The sequence below is a fragment of the Lichenostomus cassidix genome, chromosome W, assembly GCF_008360975.1.
Source record: "Lichenostomus cassidix isolate B80296 chromosome W, HeHo_3.0, whole genome shotgun sequence".
Classification (NCBI taxonomy): Eukaryota; Metazoa; Chordata; class Aves; order Passeriformes; family Meliphagidae; genus Lichenostomus; species Lichenostomus cassidix.
In genome coordinates this window covers 12,436,480-12,456,637 of record NC_139510.1, presented here as the reverse complement: position 1 = coordinate 12,456,637, position 20,158 = coordinate 12,436,480, and the positions used below count along the sequence as shown (strand labels likewise).

At 43.5% G+C, this 20,158-nt stretch overlaps 1 protein-coding gene and 1 long non-coding RNA gene across 2 annotated transcripts in view; both read left to right on the top strand.

Annotated features, from left to right (window-relative positions):
• The first annotated feature begins 4,623 nt into the window (after positions 1-4,623).
• LOC146425516 (uncharacterized) lies at positions 4,624-6,710 on the top strand. The gene is made up of 2 exons (XM_085041511.1): positions 4,624-5,908; positions 6,699-6,710. Exons 1-2 carry the CDS (start codon positions 4,643-4,645, stop codon positions 6,708-6,710), a joined length of 1,278 nt encoding a protein of 425 aa, XP_084897637.1. The 5' UTR covers positions 4,624-4,642.
• A 3,986-nt stretch (positions 6,711-10,696) lies between these two features.
• LOC146425500 (uncharacterized) overlaps positions 10,697-20,158 on the top strand; it is an 865,580-nt gene continuing 856,118 nt past the window's right edge. Inside the window, exon 1 of the long non-coding RNA XR_014846533.1 lies at positions 10,697-10,725. This is a non-coding gene — a long non-coding RNA (uncharacterized LOC146425500). The remainder of the gene's footprint in view (positions 10,726-20,158) is intronic.

Here is a 20,158-nt window from a genome sequence, read left to right as displayed (position 1 = left end):
GCAGAAAGAGTAGATCAATTCTTAGGACCAAATATTTATACTTGGGATGAGATACAGTCAATATTGAGCATCTTATTCACAGCAGAAGAGAGAAGAATGATAAGGGCAGCTGGGATGAGGATTTGGGAAAACAACCACCCACAAGGCCCCATTGGAGATGTTAAATGGCCCCTTCAGAGGCCTAATTGGAACAATCAAAATGAAAACGATAGAGCACACATGCAAGATTTAAGGACTATCATAGTCCAAGGCATTAAGGAGGCCGTCCCCCGAGGACAAAATATGACTAAGGCCTTTAATGAGCTGCAAAAGAAAGATGAAGACCCTACTGAATGGTTGGAAAGGCTCCGGAGAAATTTACAGCTTTACTCCGGCATAGATCCTGATTCCCCGGTAGGACAAACATTGCTAAAAACCCAATTTGTAGCAAAGGCATGGGTGGATATTAGGAAAAAGTTAGAAAAATTAGAAGACTGGCAAAACCGGGGGTTGGATGAGTTATTGAGAGAAGCACAGAAAGTGTATGTCAGAAGGGATGAGGAAAGTCATAAGAAACAAGTAAGAATGATGGTAGCAGCTGTAAGAGGGGGACAAGAGAGAACCACCACTAGATCACCGCAAGAGAAATGGCCCCCGAAACCTCCAAGAAATACAGAAGGGCAAAAGAGGAATGAGATAGTGTGCTTTTACTGTGGGAAAAAGGGACACATGAAGAGGGAATGCCGCCAACGATTGGCAGACATAAAAATGTTCAAAGAGGACTAGGGGTGTCAGGGGCTCTATTTGCTGGGGTCAAAAAGAGCATCGGAGCTCCTAGTAAAATTACAGGTAGGACCCCAGCGACAAGAAATTGAATTCTTAGTGGACTCCGGAGCAGAGCGCTCCACTGTGCAGAAACTGCCTCAGGGATGTAAAGTATCCAAAGACACTGTACAAGTAATAGGAGCAAAAGGGGAACCATTCAGAGTCCCTATAATTAAAGATGTGCTAATTGAAACGAACTCTAAATTGGGTATAGGTAGTTTCTTATTGGTACCGGAGGCAGAATACAATCTACTAGGGAGAGATTTAATGGTAGAATTGGGAATAGGATTGGAAATAAATAAACAAGGATTAAATATTAAAATATACTCCCTTAGCACAAAGGATGAGCAACAGATAGACCCAAAGGTTTGGTACACCCCGGACTCAGTGGGGAAGCTAGACATCGAACCTTTCTCAATAACCTTAACAAATCCACATATCCCAGTAAAAATAAAACAGTATCCATTATCTGAGGAAGGGCGAAGAGGACTGAAACCCGAAGTCGAAAGGCTAATAAAACAAGGGATTTTGGAGCCCTGTATGTCCCCGTTTAACACTCCAATTTTGCCTGTAAAGAAACCAGATGGTAGTTACCGATTAGTGCATGATTTGAGAGAAATAAATAAAAGAACTGTTGAACGGTTCCCTGTGGTAGCCAACCCTCATACTATCCTCAGCCAACTAGGCCCACATGATTGCTGGTACAGTGTGATAGACTTAAAAGATGCATTTTGGGCTTGCCCCTTAGATAAAAACTGTCGCGACTATTTTGCATTTGAGTGGGAAGATCCTGACAGTCATATAAAACAACAGCTACGATGGACTGTCCTTCCCCAGGGATTCACAGAATCCCCCAATCTATTTGGACAAGCCCTGAGTCAAATACTACAAAACTACCAAGTGGGACCAGAAGTTAAACTCATACAGTATGTAGATGATCTACTAATAGCTGGGAAACAAGAGGAATTAGTGAGGGAAGAAAGTATAAAGATGTTAAATTTTTTGGCGAAACAGGGACTAAAAGTCTCTAAATCAAAACTGCAATTTACCGAACAAGAGGTAAAATACTTAGGACACTGACTAACTAATGGGACTAAAAAGCTTGATCCCAGCAGGGTAAAAGGGATTCTGTCAATGCCACCTCCCCAGACCAAGCGACAGATTCGAAAATTGCTAGGTTTATTTGGATACTGCAGACAATGGATTGAAAATTACAGTAAAAAGGTAAAATTCCTATATGAAAAATTAACACGGGATGGATTACTTAAATGGACCTCCCAAGATGAGGAAAACCTTCAAAATCTAAAAATGGAGTTAACAAGTGCCCCTGTACTAAGCTTACCAGACTTAAAGAAACCTTTTTATTTATTTGTAAATACTGAAGAAGGAACTGCATTTGGGGTGCTAGCACAAGAATGGGCAGGAAGTAAAAAGCTGATAGCCTACCTTTCAAAGTTATTAGACCCAATTAGTAGAGGCTGGCCCACTTGTCTACAGGCAGTAGTGGCAGCTGCTGTAATGGTAGAGGAAGCATTAAAAATAACATTTGGGGTTGAGTTAAAAGTTATGTCCCCACATGACATTCGGGGCATACTGACACAAAAGGCTGAAAAATGGATCACTGATGTCTGATTGCTGAAATATGAAGGAATTCTGGTATCATCCCCCAAGCTTACTTTAGAAGTGGCATCCATACAGAACCCAGCACAATTTCTGTATGGGAACCCTGAGAGTAACATCTTATGGCACAATTGCCTACAAACCATAGAGGAACAATCTAAGATCAGGCCAGACTTAGAAGAGGAAGAACTGGGGGAGGGTATGAAATTATTTGTAGATGGTTCCTCACGGGTGCTTGAGGGGAAGCGCAAATCGGGATATGCAATAGTGGATGGAAATAAATTAGAAGTACTCCAATCTGGCCCACTAAGCCCAAGTTGGTCGGCTCAGGCATGTGAGCTGTATGCAGTTCTAAGGGCTTTACAAATTATAGGAAAAGGAGAGGGAACTATTTACACAGACTCCAAATACGCATTCGGGGTAATACACACATTTGGAAAAATCTGGGAAGAACGGGGCCTTATTACATCACAAGGAAAGAGCCTAGTCCATGAGAGACTCATAAAAGAAATTTTAAAAGCTATTAGGGTACCCTCCAAACTTGCAGTGGTCCATGTCAGGGGACATCAAAAGGGATTGGGAACAGTGGTACGGGGCAACAACCTGGCTGATGAAGAAGCTAAACGAGCAGCATTACTACCCCTCTGGGTAAGGAATCCTAGGGAAAGTTGTTCTACCTGCAGGTATGACTTGGAAGGATTCCCTTGTTCTGCTTGCTGGAAGGACTACGGAGTGGATGGTTTAGTTTGCTCCTGTTACAGTCCTGATGGGCAATCAAATTTGGACAAAGACTTTTGTTATATTCACGGGGAAAACAAACCATACATAGACTACCCCTGTACAACCTACTTGCTAAGCTTTACAACAATAGAGCAAGAAAAATTGAGGCAAGTGGGTATAAAACCAAACTCAGAGGGTAAATGGGTTCTGGGAGATGGAAGAGAGATTTTACCTAAGCCTATGGCCTTAAGGGTTCTGAAAAGACTTCATGAAAAGACCCATTGGGGAACACAGGCCCTGGTGGATCAGTTTGCCAATAAATATATGTGCATGGGTATTTACAACTTAGCTAAACAGATAACCATGGGATGTGTTACTTGCCAAAAAGTAAACAGACATCAATTAAGAAAAAGAATCCCTGGGGGCAGAGAATTAGCACATAGACCTTTTTCCCACATCCAGATTGACTTTACTGAATTGCCTTTAGCGGGAAGGTATAAATATTTACTGGTTATAGTAGACCACCTCACTCACTTTGTGGAAGCCTTCCCAACGACAAGAGCCACAGCACAAACAGTTGCAAAAACTTTATTAGAACAAATAATTCCAAGATATGGCCTTATAGAAGTAATAGATTCAGATCGGGGACCACACTTTATATCTAAGATTACAAGAGCTGTATCTGAGGCGCTCGGAATTGCCTGGGAATACCACACCCCTTGGCACCCTCAAAGTTCGGGCAAGGTAGAGAGAATAAATGGAGAAATAAAAAAGCAACTAACTAAATTAATGCTAGAAACAAAAATGAGTTGGATTAAATGTCTACCATTAGCATTATTAAACATTAGAACTCAACCCCGTACAGATATAGGGATTTCTTCATATGAAATGTTATATGGAATGCCATTTAATTTAGAAATGCTTGAAGACCACCCAGCCATATCAGATTTCCATCTACAATCCTATATAACCAGCCTAGAAAACCGAAGGGAGAAACTCCGTAAGAAGGGACTGGTGGTTCAACGACCACCCCTGTGGCTACCTATTCACTCATTCCACCCTGGAGATGAAGTTTTAATAAAATCTTGGAAAGAAACATCTTTAACCCCTCAATGGGAGGGACCGTATGTTGTTCTAATTTCTACAGAATCATCGGTTCGGACAGCAGAGAAAGGCTGGACCCACGCTAGCCGAGTAAAGAAGTTCAACAGAGACCCCACCTGGAGAGTGGTGGAACAACCACAGGACTTAAAAATTAGGCTTAAGAAATCCTAGCCTGCCTATGCATGAAATCCTGTAACTGTACACTTGAGAAACCACGATTTATTGCTTGAAGAATATGTTAATAATTATATTGTTAAGTGCAACATCCATAATTGTAATTGCTACCCTTTTGCTTGCTTTATATGTAAGGTGTGCCAGGAATGATAGTGGGCCCATTGCAAAGGGGGGGGACCTCCTAAGGGAATTTGCCGAATGTGTTAGTGATGGGACATGTATGCATTTGGGATACACCAAGAACTGTATTATTACCACTCAAATGATCCCGCACCAATGGTGGCAAACATCACTGGCGGGGAGTGCAGAAAAGCCCTGGTCTATTTGCCTTGTGGTGACCTCATGGTCAAACATGTCAACCAGGACAGCTACAAGAAAAGATCCTTTGTCCCTGAGACCCCTGAAGAAAAAAATCCTTGCTGCCGAGAAGAATTCAATCCCCGTGACTCGCTGCAACCGAGCCGACGGGCGAGGCAGAGGGATATATACAGCCAGTGGGGTGAACATACCTGGGACTATGAAAAGATCTGATATGAGCTGCCCCAAATCGAGAAAGAACCCGAAACAGGCACCACTGTATAAGGCTAAAAAGGGGACCAAGGCAGGGTCTAAACAAACTAAAAGAACTCAAAAAGCACTGGGACCCCCATCTTCCTACCACACCTATATCTTGCTTTTAAGCCTAATATTTACATGTACTACTGCTGATGTGCACCCCCACCAACCTTTTCGCTGGACGTTAAGACAATGGGACAGCCAAACCCTAATCCAAACCCGACTCGGACCGGGGCAAATCAGTTTTAATGCATCCCTTTGTGTTTTAGCTCCTATAGAACCTTGTATGCTTGAAGGTAAAGGTTGGTATTTTTGCCCTAGTGCAAACCCCGGAAAGGGATATTGCAACCACCCAAATTCTTATTACTGTGCTTATTGGGGATGCGAAACCATAGCTTACCCCTGGCTCCCAAACGGAGACAAGCATATTGAAGTTGGGTGGGGACCTTACAGTTGTAATCCACCTGACTATAGTAGCCAGATTGGAAGGAGGGGAGCAGGGCCCAAAGTAACCTGTAAATGGTTATACATAAATATAACACAACCCCAAGATCCTACGTGGCTACTAGGCAAGACCTGGGGTATAAGGTACTGGGAATCAGGAACCGACAGAGGTGGTCTTATCTATATAAAAAAGGAACCTCTCCCCAATGACCCCGAACCAGTGGGACCAAACCGGGTCATAATAGACGTGATAAATACTGAAGCAGATGGATTAGGCATAGACCATGAGGAAAGTACCACCATATCCAAAACCGAAATACCCCCAACCCCCTCGGGAGAAATAACTGATGAATTATGGAGACTTATGGTAGCCAGCTATAAGGTCCTAAACAAAACACACCCAGAATTAACAGACCACTGCTGGCTATGCTATAACACCAGACCACCCTTCTATGAATCTATGGGGACAATTGAAAAAGCTATAAGGGTAAATGGGAGCAACCCTGCTCAATGTTTGTGGAAATCTGGCAAAAGAACAAAATCTGGTATCACATTGGCGCAGGTATCAGGAGAAGGAAGGTGCATAGGAAAAATCCCATCTTCTAAAATGCACCTATGTAAAGTAACAATGCAAGCCCAAAAACCAAAAGAGCCTGCAGATTGGCTATTACCAGCTAAAAATGCTAAATGGGTATGTGCAAGTGTAGGGGTAACTCCCTGTATTCCCTTAAAGGAGTTTAATCCATCAGACTATTGCATACAAGTAGTAATAGTGCCAAGAATCACCTACCACCCAGGTGATTACATATATGACCACCATTCGGTCCCAGGGCACCACCTTGTAAAAAGAGAACCTATTACAGCTATAACTATCGCAACCCTATTAGCATTAGGCACAGCAGGAGCAGCCACAGGTATAGCCTCCCTTGTAAAACAAGACACAGAATTTGCCAATTTGCGAGAAACCGTAGATGAAGATATAGCCAAAATTGAAAGTTCTATCAGTGCCTTAGAAACATCATTGAGGTCCCTATCTGAAATGGTGCTCCAAAATAGGAGAGGATTAGAGCTCCTACTAGCCCAAGAAGGAGGACTGTGCGTTGCCCTAAAAGAAGAATGTTGTGTTTATGCAGACCATACAGGAGTTGTTAGAGATGCAATGTCTGAGCTCCGGAAAGAACTGGATAAGCGAAAAAGAGAAAGAGAGAGTCGACAGAGCTGGTATGAAAGCTGGTTCAATACCTCCCCATCGCTAACGACTCTACTCTCCACACTAGCAGGGCCCCTAGTAGTAATTGTACTAACTCTGACTTTTGGACCATGCATTTTTAACAGGCTGATAGCTATAGTTAAAGGAAGACTGGAAGCAGCGCATTTAATGTTAGTCAGAGCAAAATATGAAAGCATACCTGAACAACAAGAGAGTGAGATGGAAGAAGAGTTCATCTTAAGCCATGAAGCATTAAGGCGATTCTGCGAAACAAATGGAGATACAGAGAGGGGGGAATTGTGATAAGAATTCGCAAGAATCGCAAGAGAGAGGAAAAGGGGCCTCAACACATCCTGTTAAGGCATCCTGTTTGCCCACAGGACCGAATAGAAAGGGGAGGGAGACCCCCACCCTGCACATCCTGTATCCTGTATTTGTTGAGGAGTGGGCTGATATAGAATCATTGCTTGGGGGGGGGGGACGACACTGCGAACATACAAGGACTTGTTTCCCACGACCACCGAAGAGCAAGAATAAGACCATCTAGCAAACAACATGATGAAGGGGCTGTACCAACTCCGGAAGATATACGTGGTCAGAAAATAGAGACTGCATAAAAGAGGAGAGTTCGGACTATTTCAGCGCAGTTATCTGCCCAGCGCTGCCTCGCTGATACCCGCTTGCTCTAAATAAATCAAATTATACTTAATTGGACATTGTCTCTGATTGATTATTGAGACCTAATTTATAACACTAGTGACAAAGTTAAACATTCCAGTAAGAAAAGTAGTCAAGAGAAGTCACCCCAGAGTACCTTTTCCCCTCTGGACAAAGATCAATGTGCCTTTTGTAAGAAAAAAGGACATTAGAAAAAGGACTGTCCCATGTTAAAAAAAAAATCCTCAGTTCCCAAACTGGCTGTGGAAATGGGGTCAGAATGAAATTCAGAATGAGAAGGACTGAAGGCTTGCTCCCCCAGCAGAGCCTTTGGTTATAGCTAAGCTAGGGAAAGACAACGCTGAATTTTTAGTAAATTCTGAGGCAGCATATTCTGTGTTAAGTACTTGAGAAAGGAAACTGAGTCAATACTGATGCCTGATGGTTTTTTATCCTTCCTCTTTATACTCTTTTTATACATTTTATACCCTTTCCCATCCCCTGTACTTTTCACTCCCTGTATCTTAGCCCCACATGTTTATAACCCTTGTACTCTAGCCTAGTTCGGAATTCTTTGGAGAAGACAAGACATCCCCACAATCTCAAGAACATGAGGCACCAACCTTGAACGGAGCCTCATCTCTGGAACATGTTTTTGTAAACTAAGTTGTAGCCTCATGGGGGGGTTAATTAGAATAAGGGGACAATTACTTCATTTGTTAGGTTTCTTATTGGGAAATTTTAGATAGGTATGCTAATTGGTGAGGTCCATAAAATTGTATACACATTGTACCCGGGGGCTTTTTCGTCATGGTACCACCTTTGATGATGGTGCACCTGAGATCATATTAAACCAAGGTAATACCCGTTTCCCTATACTGCAGTATCCATGTCTCATTTTTACCAGCTTTTTAGGCATCAGTTCTGGCGAGCCAGCCAGGAGCAGAAGAGACCCCAAGTTTCAATTCTGGACCGAAAAACACCCTGCTGCACCTCCCACTTGCCGGCACTATACGGGAGGGAAGCGGCAGCCTGGAATTGCGAAAACCAGGGAGTTTCCGAAAAACCTACCACAGAAACACAGCAGGAGAGGTAAGATCAAAAGGATTTTTACGAGTTTATTGCTAGCTAGCATCTAGAAAAGATCTCCATCTGGGCGAGAGACTGGCCAGAGGGGCCATAAAAGAAGGGTTTCTACAACCTTCTCTGCTCCCACAGGGAGCTGTGAAAAGAAAGAGAGGCTCTTCGTTACTACTCACAGCAAGCCACTACGTAGTGGCTCACAGGGGATCATGGCTCAGAAAGAGCTGTGGCCCACAAGTTAGAAGTGTACGTTCGAATACCGAAGGGTGGTGGTTCAAATCTCACCATGGTTTCTAAGCTGCGTGCGCACTGTCTTAAGCTTGTTTTCTTTACTCTGCTGGGCGTGAGAACTGCGGGTTCGTTTCTTGCGCCAGTCTTTAGGCTAAGTGCTTTCTTTCCAGCTGTTTCTTTTCTGTTCATAAGCAAAACATAGATAGTACATCTTCTGCTAACCCAAAAATCCCACAGGATTCCCCACTGGGTCTGATCTTAAAAAAACTGGCATGACCTAACGGAGAAAAACACCCCCCTGTACACAGAAAAATTAACTAAGCTGTCGTTGTGAGTGTAGCCTGTGTTAGAACTAGAAAGGGGAGAAAAATAGCCCAATCTAAGTAGTTTAGAGGACCAATTAATTTCAAAACTACTAATAGAGCTTCAAGTCAAAGGCAAGTTTAATGAGTTAAAGTATGCAGAGTTGTTTTCTATATTCTTAAATCAAGAAAAAGTGTACAAACAAATGAAAAAAACTGCCTGCCTTGCGGGAAAGAATATCTTATCCCTTGTCGCTACAAGGGCCAGCCAGACCAGAGGAGGTGGTGGGAGGCTAGCTCCGGCCTCCGCCGCCGCCGCTGCCAGCAGCCCCTCTCCCTGCCCCAGGCCGATACGGCACTGGGAGAAAAAGATCAGTGGCCACCGCCAGCTCCCCTCCCCCCTGCCACGGTAGGGCTAGGGATGGGGGATGAGTAGCTACCTCCCCCTCGGCTGCCACCCTCCCCAGGCCGCCCTGAGGGCGGAGACAGGGGAGAAGCAGGGCCGAGCTGGTTACCTCCCGCTCGCTGCACTGAGGGCAGAGGCAGGTCTAGGTGGGGAGGGAAGTGCATCTGCTGCTGTACCTAACCCTTCCAAGGTTAGGAAAGAGGGGAGCAGAGAGCAGCAGCCGGTTTGCCGCACGGTCAGTGACGGGGCTGAGAGAAAAGTAGCCGCAAATAAGAGCGAGCCAGATGAATTCAGTGCAAATAGCTCTGAAGGAGGAGGCAAGAACTGGAGCTGTAGACACAGCAGCCAGCAGGCTTACCGGGAAGGAGAAGAAAAAGATAACCCGGGAGGCTATAAATGCTGCTAATCCAGTAGCTGAACACACCAGATCTAAAAGAGATAAACCAAAAAAGAAAGAAGCTGTCCTAGAATCACCTTTGAAGCAGGCTGAGAGAAAACCGAGTCAAAGCATTGCAAATATAACTAGTGCCACAGAGATAAGTGAAACAAGGCCCTTCTTTCAACTTTTAAATTTTAAACTAAGAAAATCCATTCTGCCAGTAAAGAAGGATGATAGTAAAAGTTACAAATTAGTGCAAGATTTAAAAGCAATTAACAAAACCACAGAAGACATAGAAGACATAGAAGACATAGAAGACATAGAAGACATAGAAGACATAGAAGACATAGAAGACATAGAAGACATAGATTCAGTTGTGCCAAACCCCTACATTTTTCAGACCACATCAACAAATGAACTAGAGAAGTTCACAGTTTTAAGTCTCAAGAATGCCTTTTCCTAGATTTCTATAAAGAAAAGTAGTCAAGAACTCTTTACATCTGAGTAGAAAAATCCTGAGACAAGAAGAGTGGCTCAGCTCACCTGGACAGAGCTACTCCAAGGGTTCAAGAATAGCCCAACTATATTTGAACATCAGCTGTCAAAAGAACTAAAAAACTAGAGAAAACAAAAAAAACTTTATATAAAGCTGTGGTGGTTTTGATTGGCCCAAAACATCAGCGAAGTGTTTTTAACATCTAGGAGAAATTTGGACCCCTCCGAAGCTGTTCTAGTAGGCCTAGGGAGGTGTCTGAGGGGTGGGGTGTGGCACAAAGATGGCTCCTGTGTGTCCTGAGTGCAAGTTCTGGAAGTTTTTACATCAAGTCCAGCAGAGCCAATCTCTGATGGCTCTGAAGGTGATGGACATGCTGCCGGCCAAGTTTGGGCCAATTGGAGGTGCTGGTTACGCCTCTGTGAAAACATATTTAAGAAAAAGTCAAAACAAAGCAGGCGCGCACTTCTTTCACTTTGTAGTTGGAGGAGGAGGAGGTGCAGGTGAAAATATGTGAGGGAGAACAGCATGGAGAGTGCCAAGGTCAGTGAAGAAGGGGGGAGAAAGAGGTGCTTCAGTGCTTCTGGCACCAGAGCTGAAACTTTCTGCTAGCCGTGGTGGAAGCTATGGGGGAGCCAGAAATTCCTCCTGCAGCCCATGGAGTCCATAAGGATGCAGAAATACACCCACAGCTCTCTCCAGAGGAGGAGGTGGATGCCTGGAAAAGACTGTGAACCAGTGGGAGTCTCATCTAAGAGTTAAAACTGCAAAAGGCCTTGACTGAGAGAGATAGGCCTTGCTCCTGGCATGGAAGCAGCCTGGCCTCAGCTCGGGAGAGTCTGCACAGCACCTAATGGACAAAAGACTCATGTCGCAGCAAAAATTTGGGCGGGATGTTGCTCATGAGATTGGACCCACGCCGAAGAAGTTCCTAGAGGACTGTCTCTCGTGGGAAGGACCCCTGGCTAAGTAGAGAACCTCTTTTCCTGATTGGACTGACCAGAAGACCCCTCAACCTGCCCCCTGTCTGTGTTGCTAGTTTGCAAAGAGGGAAAAAAGGGGGGGGGGGGTGAGTGCAGAGACTGCTTCTTAAGAGGGTGGGGGTGAGAGCAGAAAACTGTCTGAAGAGAGAGAGAAACAAGTAGAGATAAAGAGTATTTGTAGTAGAAGAATTGTGGTGATGAGTAAATTTGAGAATCTGCTCTGTGGACTGAAAAGAGACCCCACACCCTGCCCCCCCACCTGGCTTGTGGATTGTAGAGGAGGAAAGGGGGTGAATACTATAGGTTCGTAAGAGGGAGGGGGGGAGTGAACAAAATAATGTATGAAAAGTATATTTTTGCCTTGCATTTATCCTCCAATTCTGTTAGGTAATTAAACACTTTTTGCAACTTTAAGCTTGAAGCCTGTTTGCCCTTTTTCGTGCGTCCTCCTGGCAAGGGTCCTGTCTCAAACCCACGACAAAAGCCCTTAAAGCAGCTAAGAAAAGAACCATCAACTAGACAGAAAAAGCAAAGGCTGCATTTAAACAACTAAAATATCCCTTAATGTCTGCTCCAGCTCTGAGGCTGCCAGACCTACCTACATACAAGCAGCAGAATAATACTCTAAAGGTACTGACACAGCACCTTGAAGACCAGCAAAAAGCTGTGGCCTGTTTCTCAAAACAGCTAGACAATGTTAGCCAAGGGTGGCCTAGGTGTCTGAAAGCCGTGACAGCAACTGTCATCCTAATACAGGAAGCTTGGAAATTCACCCTTGGGCAGCACATTGTCGTATATATACCCCACACTGTAATCTCTAGGCTGAAGCAAAAGGGGGGACACTGGTTATCCCCTAACAGAATGCTCAAATACCAATCTATGTTGTTAGAACAGGACGATGTTACCCTAAAAACAACATCTGTTGTAAACCCTGCAATGTTTTTGTCATCCACATTACTTAATGACCTGCCTGAGCATGACTGTTTGCAAACAACAGAGGAGAACTATTCCAGCAGACCAGACCTGAAGGATGTGCCTCTGAAAAAGCCAGACTGAAAACTAATCGCACTGACCAGAGCTCTAGAACTAAGCGAGGAAAAGAAAGTAAACATATAGACTGATTCCAAATATGCATTCAATGTTGTTCGTACCCACAGAGCTATCTAGGAAGAACGTAGCCTGCTGACTGCTCAAAGTAATGGCATTAAGCATGCAAAACAAATCCTTGCACTCCTGCAGAGCATCTGAAAACCTACAGAAGTAGCTATCCTGCATTGCAGAAGTCATCAAAAGAGGAAGACAACTCCTGAAGTGAGAAATCGCTTTGCTGTCGAAATAGCAAGAGAGATAGCAGAAAAAAGCCTTTTTGCAGTAGTGCCACAAAAAGAAGTAGATCTGACAAGGTTTGCTCCAAGATATGATCAGAGTAACCAAAAATTAATTAAATTTCTTAAAGCTGAAATTAAGGAGGGTGAGTGGGCTGTTACACCCATAAGCCAGGTTGTAGTCCCACCCCCACTTGTTCGAGAGGTAGCACAGAAAGAACATAAGAGTACACACTGGAGAACAGAAAACCTTTTAAAACATCTAAAGAAAGTAGTGATAGAAAAAGAGATAACTGATATTGTGCAATCTATAACAAGCAAGTGTGAAACCTGTTGCAAAACAGCCCTGACACAAGCAAGAGAGTAGTGTTAAGAGTGACCAAGGCAGAACATCTCCCAGGAGATTACTGGCAAACAGATTTTACTGAATTATCACATAAGAAAAGATATAAATATGTACAAATATTAGTTGATGTGTTCAATGAATAGCCTGGAGCTTGTCCCTGTCTCACCAGTGCAGTGGGGGAGGTGGTGAAAGCCTTGCTCAACCATGTAATTCCAGGGTTTGAGATTCCTTTAGAAATATCATCAGAGAGGAGACCACATTTTGTTGCAACAGTGATCGGAGAAGTTAACAAGATTCTGAAACTTGCTTGAAACTTGCACACACCATACAAGCCCCTGATGCCTGATGGGTTTTTGGATTTTTTATTTTACTTTTATACTCTCTTTATATGTATATATATCCTTTATATATAACCTTTTACCCTTCCCCGTTCCTGTACTTTTTACTCCCTGTATCTTAACCCTGCATTCTATCACCCTAGTACCCCTTGCCCTGCTCAGAATCCTTTGGGAAGACGAAACAAACCCTCAATCTCAAAAGCATGATGCACAACCTTGAACAGAGCCCCCATCACTGAGACATGTTTTTTGTAAACTAAGTAGCAATCTTTTGGGGGGAGGGCAATTTTAATAAGGGGGCAGTTACTTCATGTGTTAGACTTTTTATTGGAGACTTTTAGATAGGTATTCTAATCTAGGCTGTCCATAAATTGTATACGGGGGCTTTGGGGGGGGGCTTTTTGGCTGGCCTTTGGAGCTGGCTTGTTCGTCGGTGCGCATCTGGGATCCTATTAAACCAAGGTAAAACCCCTATCCCATACTGTGTGTCTGCGTCTAAAATTTTTCCTAGCAATTTAAGGCATCACCCCAAGCAAGTGGCAAAGTTGAACGTATGAATGGAACCCTCAAAGCCCAGGTTGGTGAGATCTGTCAAAAAACATCTATGACATGGGTTCAGGCTTTGCCTATAGCCTTACTGAAAGTCCACATACAACCAAAGTAGAGAGACAACATAAGTCCCTATGAAAGCCTGTATAGCAAACCATATCAAGTTCCACACATCCCGAAGAAAATTCACATGAGAAAAAAGTTGAAATACAGAAATACTTAACAGCCTTAAGTTCCATTTTGCAGAAGCTCCAAAGATTCGTTGTGCTGTCCAAAGCTATAAGATTAGATACCCCTGCTAACCTGTTTCAGCCTGGAAACTGGGTCTTCATCAAATAGTAGACCAGTGACCCCTTCCAAGATAAGTGGAAGGAACCATTCCAAGTTTTGCTAACCACCCTCACTTCTGAGAAAGATTGCTAGGAAAAGACTGTAAATCCACTACTCCAGAATGAAAAAAGCTTCTGCCCCTGAGACCATCAAAAACAGAGACTGATGCAAATCAAGATGATGTAGTTTAAATTGTTCTTTACATGCCTGTTGTTTGCCCTATTGGTAACCATGACTCAAAGCTCAGCCAAAAGTTACAAAACACTGTGATCCAAAATATATCCAGAGCTCTTAATATGAGCAATTCCTAGATCTGCACCCAGTTACCACCTCTAGATAGAGGTGATAACTGGCCATTTAAAATTAGAAAAGTTTAAAAGTTTAGAAAGAGATTCAAATTCTGTATGAAGTTCCAAAAATTACACCTTGAAATTTGACCATATCTTCCACGCCCTCACTTCATGGTTACCAGACTGGGCCTGGGTAAAAGAAAAATTTATAATAGTTGTAATTATAGTTTTGTTGGGTTTTTTTTTTTGCTATAGTTAATTGTGTAAACTAGTGCTGGAAGTAGTGTAGTTTAGAGACAAGGTGAAGTCTTGTTAGTCTCTAAAAAAGAGAAGAAATGATGCCTGATTTTTTTTGTCCTTTCTCTTTATACTCTTTTTTATACCCTTTTTATACATTTTATACCCTTTCCCATCCCCTGTACTTTTCACTCCCTGTATCTTAGCCCACATGTTTATAACCCTTGTACTCTAGCCTAGTTCGGAATTCTTTGGAGAAGACGAGACATCCCCACAATCTCAAGAACATGAGGCACCAACCATGAATGGAGCCTCATCTCTGGAACGTGTTTCTGTAAACTAAGTTGTAGCCTCATGGGGGGGGGCTACATGTAAAAGTTATTTGGGCAACTGGGGTGTCAAGGTTTGACCCTGGCTAAATGCCAGGCACCTATGACATCTGCTCTCTCTCTGCTTTCCCCTGCTGCAGCTGTGCAGGAGAAGAGAAAAAAAACCTGTTAAATACACACTGGACTCATGAGTTGAGATAAGGCACTGGTGGGAGAGATGCACAGAAGGGCAGAAACAGGCTTAAAACTTAAAGTTGCAAAGTCATTTATTAACCTAACAGAGTTGGAGGATAAATGAGAAGCAAAAATAAGCTCTTAAGACACCGTTCCTTCACTCACCCCCCACCCTCTTAAAACAGCTCGGGTAGGGGGCAGGGTATAGGGTTTTTTCTTAGTCCATTCATCACCACAATTCTACTACAAACACTGTTTCTCTGCTCACCCCTCTCCCTCTTAAGACACTGTTTCTCTGCTCACCCCCTCCCTCCTTCCAACCAACAGCACCGGGGGGGGGGACGGACGGACGGACAGGGTAAGGGGTTTTTTCTTTGGTCAGTCCATCAGGGAGAGGGATCCTCTACTTAGCCATGGGGTCCCTCCCATGACAGACAGTCCTTTGCAAACTTCTTTGGCATGGGTCCAACCTCATGAGCAGCATCCCACCTGAATTTCTGCTGCAACATGAGGATTTTGTCCATAGGGTGCAGACTTCCGAGCCGAGGCCAGGCTGCTTCCATCTCAGGAGCAAGGCCTTTCTCTCTCTTGCAAGGCCTTTACAACCTTAACTCTTTAGATGAGACTCCCACTGGATCACAGCTTCCTCCAGGTATCTACCTGCTCCTCTGGCATGGGCACCTCCCCACAGGCTGTGGGTGGATCTCTGCATCCCCGTGGACTCCATGGGCTGCAGGGGGACCACCTGCTCCCCCCATGGTCTTCACCACGGCTGGCAGAGGATTTTCAGCTCTGGCCCCTGGAACACCTCCTCCCCCACCTTCTCCACTGACCTTGGTGTCTCCATGTTGTTTTCCCTCACATATTTTTACCTCCTCCTCCTGCTCTAGTTAAAAAGAAATGTGTGCTCACATTGTTTTGATTTCTTCTTAAATATGTTATCACAGAGGCATCACTAGCACCTCTAATTTACCCAGGCTTGGCCAGCAGCATGTCCATCACTTTCAGAGCCATCAGAGATTGGCTCTGCTGGACATGGTGAAATACTTCCAGAACCTTCACACAGGACACACAGGAGCCATCTTTGTGCTACTCCCCACCCCTCAGACACTTCTTCAGGCCTACCACAACAGCTTTTGAAGGGTTTAAATTTCTCTTAGATTTTTAAAATACCTTGCTGATGTTCTGGGCTAAGCAAAACACCCACATGGGGTTACTGAAACACACCCTTTTTTCAAACCTTTAAAATTCAAACTGAAGAAGCACTGAGTATCTCATCAATTCCTTTATATGCCTAATTCCCCCCAACCATTGCTCGGGAGGGATTTACTGGAGAAATTGGAAGCCGAAATTAAATTTAAAAAAGGACGAAGTGTACAAGTCATAATTCCTGAGTCTAAATTTGTTGAAGTTGCTGTGCTTTTTATACAGGAGAAATGTGGCGAAATCCCCATTGAAATTGAAAGTGCTGTTAATCCAATAGCGTAGGCCAGTAATGTTCCAAGAAGATCCAAACAATCGGAACCAGTGAGTATTGCACGTAAACCAGGAGCAATACAAGTGAGGCAAAAACAATACCCTTTAAAATTAGAAAGTCATAGAAGACTAGCACCTATGATTGAAAAGTTCCTTAAATTTAAGTTGCTATTAGAATGTGAATCCAAGTACAACACACCCATCTTGTCGGTAAAGAAGGCTGAATGGCAAGAGTGATAAATTAGTGCAAGATTTAAGGGCAATTAACAAGATCACAGAGGACATACATTCAGTTGTATCGAACACCTACACTCTTTTGACCACACTGATGAATGAACTAGGGTGGTTCAGAGTTTTAGATCTCAAAGATGCATTTTTCTGCATTTCAGTTCACAAAGATAGCCAAGAACTCTTTGCCTTTGAGTAAAAAATCCTGAGACAGGAAGGAAGGCCCAACTCACCTGAACAGTCTTGCCCCAGAGATTCAAGAACAGCCAAACTATATTTGGCCACCAACTGTCAAAGGAACTGGAGGACTACAGAAAACAAGAACCAAGAAGTTCTTCAATATGTTGATGACATCTTAATTGCAGCCAAAACACGAGATGCCTGCATCCAACTTACTATAAGTCTTTTAAACTATCTGGGATCAGACAGGTATCACATCTCAAAAGAAAAGGCACAAGTCACCAAAAAAACTGGTTTACTTGGGGCTGGAAATTTTCCATGGCGATCGACAACTCAGCAAAGAATGGAAAGAAGCCATCTGCTGCCTTCCACAGCCTGACACCGTGAGAGAGATGCAAGCCTTTCTTGGAATAGTAGGCTGGTGCTGTCTCTGGATCGTGAACTACGGGTTACTGGTAAAACCTTTGTATGGAGCCCTTAAAGCAGCTGAAAAGAGAACCATTATATGGACAGAGAGTTCAAGGGCTGCATTCAAATAGCTGAAACATTCCTTAATGTCAGCCCCAGCTTTGGGGCTGCCAGACTTAACCAAACATTTTGATCTTTTTACAGACGAATGACTGAATGTTGCTCTGGGGGTACTGGCACAGCACCTTGGTCACCAATGAAGAGCTGTGGCCTATTTTTCAAAACAGCTAGACAACGTTAGCCAAGAGTGGCCTAAGTGTTTGAAAGCTGTGGCAGCAACTTTCCTCCTAATACAGGAGGCCCATAAATTCACCCTTGAGCGGCACATCATCGTGTATGTACCCCACGCAGTGATATCCGTACTGGAACAAAAGGGGGGACGCTGGTTATCCCCTAGCAGAATGCTTAATTACCAATCTGTATTGTTAGAACAAGATGATGTCACCCTGAAAACAACCTCTGTTATTAACCCTGCCATGTTTCCATCCTCCACCTTAATTGATAATGTGCCTGAGCATGACTGTTTGCAGACAGTCAAGGAGGTCTATTCCAGCAGACTGGATCTGAGAGATATCCCACTAGAGAAACCAGATTGGGAACTATTCACGAATGACAGCAGCTTCATGAAAAAGGGTAAAAAGATAACAGGCTATGCAGCAAACACCATAAATAAAGTAATTGAAGCAAAAGCCTTGCCTTCAGATGTGTCATCACAGAAAGCTGAACTGATTGCACTTACGAAGGCCCTAGATCTGAGCAAAAAAAAAGGGTAAATATACAGACTGATTTGAAATATGCATTTAGTGTTGTCCACACCTGTAAAGCCATCTGAAAAGAGAGAGGACTATTGAATGCTCAAAGTAATAAAATCAAACATGCTGAGCAGATCCTCGCCCTCTTGAAGAGCATCAAGAAACCTACAGAGCTAACTATTATGCATTGTAAAGGTAACCAAAAAGATAAAACCACTCTAGAATTAGGAAATCGCTTTGCTGATGAAACAGCAAGAGGAATTGCAGAAAAAGGCATTCTGGCAGTGATACCACAAAAAGAGATTGATCTGTCAGAGTTCACTCCAAAGTATGATCAGGCAGACCACAAGTTAATTAAGTTCCTTAAAGCTGAGATCACAGAAAGTGGATAGGCTGTTACACCAGTGAACCAAGTTGTAGTCCCACCCCGATCCTCCGGGAGATAGCTCAGAGAGAACATAAAAGCAAACATTTTGAGGTTAAAAAATCTTTTGAAACATCTAAAAAAAGTAGTAATAAAAAAAAAAAAAGAATGACCTTGCACAATTAGTAGTAAGCAAATGTGAAATCTGCTGTAAGAACAACCCTGATACAAAGAAAAAACTTGCGTTAAGAGTAACAAAAACAAGAGTGTCGCTGTTGGACTGTTAGCGGAGTGAAGAGCCGAGTCCTTTTGAGTGCTAGAAAGAATTAACTTTATTAAATAATTAACAATTTCTATACACATCAGAAGGCTATTCGGATTGGACCAACAGTCATCCGCCCCCAGGGATTGATTGGCCCAGGCATTTGACCACCTATATCCAAAAGGCCGTTTCAATAACATGAAAGTTTTATCTTTATTTATAAAACATAGAAGAAGAAGAAGAGAGAAATTCCCATGGGAAAGGTTTCTGTGTTGCCACAGCTCCCCCTTTTTATTTAAGAACCAGAAGGCATTGCTTGTGAACATCTGTGAATCAGCATGAAGGATCTGCTTGGTAGTGGCCAGTTACCAAACAGAGCCTAGATGGAAAACTGATAAGGGGTCTGCCCGGCGGTGGCCAGCCACCGAACAGAGCCCAAACCAGATGCTGATTTACGGTGAACAGAGAGACTCTCCAGCAATACCCTGGGTAATGCGTCTATAAAACTTAATTCTATATTACAATTCTATAATTCAGTTAAAACATGCTTTCAAAGTCCTTGCTTTCTGACTCCATAAAACTTAAATTTCAGTCTCTGCTTGTGGAAGGACCGTCTGCCTGATGGTCAGTGTCCTGGCCATCATCAGAAGGATCACTTGGTTGGTGTTCTGCATTCTGGTTGTCATTTTGAGGTTGCTGGTTCTGTCTCGGGAGCCGCGGGTCAGGGCGAACGCATTTTGCAGGCAGCCATCGTACCCCAGTATCTGAGGAAACACAAGCATACCCACGACCTCAAGCAATAAGCTCATGCAGGCCTTCCCAGGTGTTAGTAAGTAGGTTCCGCACCCATACCTTCGCCCGGGGCAAACGCAACTCGCCTGACAACTGCAATGAGAGAAAATGGTTCAAAATCACAGGATTATTCGAATTCATTGGCACTGTAAGGTGATTGATTGTATACAAAGCTTTTTCCAATCGGCTCTGTGGAGTTTCCCCATGCATTCCCCCTTTTTGCCTTTCCAAGACACGCTTCAGAGTACCGTGAGCACGTTCCACAATGGCTTGGCCAGTAGGAGAATGCAGAATACAGAATTTATGGTCTACACCCCATAGGTGTAAGAACTGCAGTGTCTTCTGCGAGGCGTAGGCAGGACCATTATCAATTTTCACAGTAGATGGCTGTGGCTAGCACAGTTTTTCCCATGAGAAGTTTTCTTGTGTTTTGTAAATAAAGATAAAGTTTGGATGTTTTTGGAACAGTGTCCCAGAACTTGGGCAGTGCAGGCCTGGCCAATCAGGCCTGGGGGAAGGCTTCTGACTGACCAATCTGGGTGACTTTTGAGAA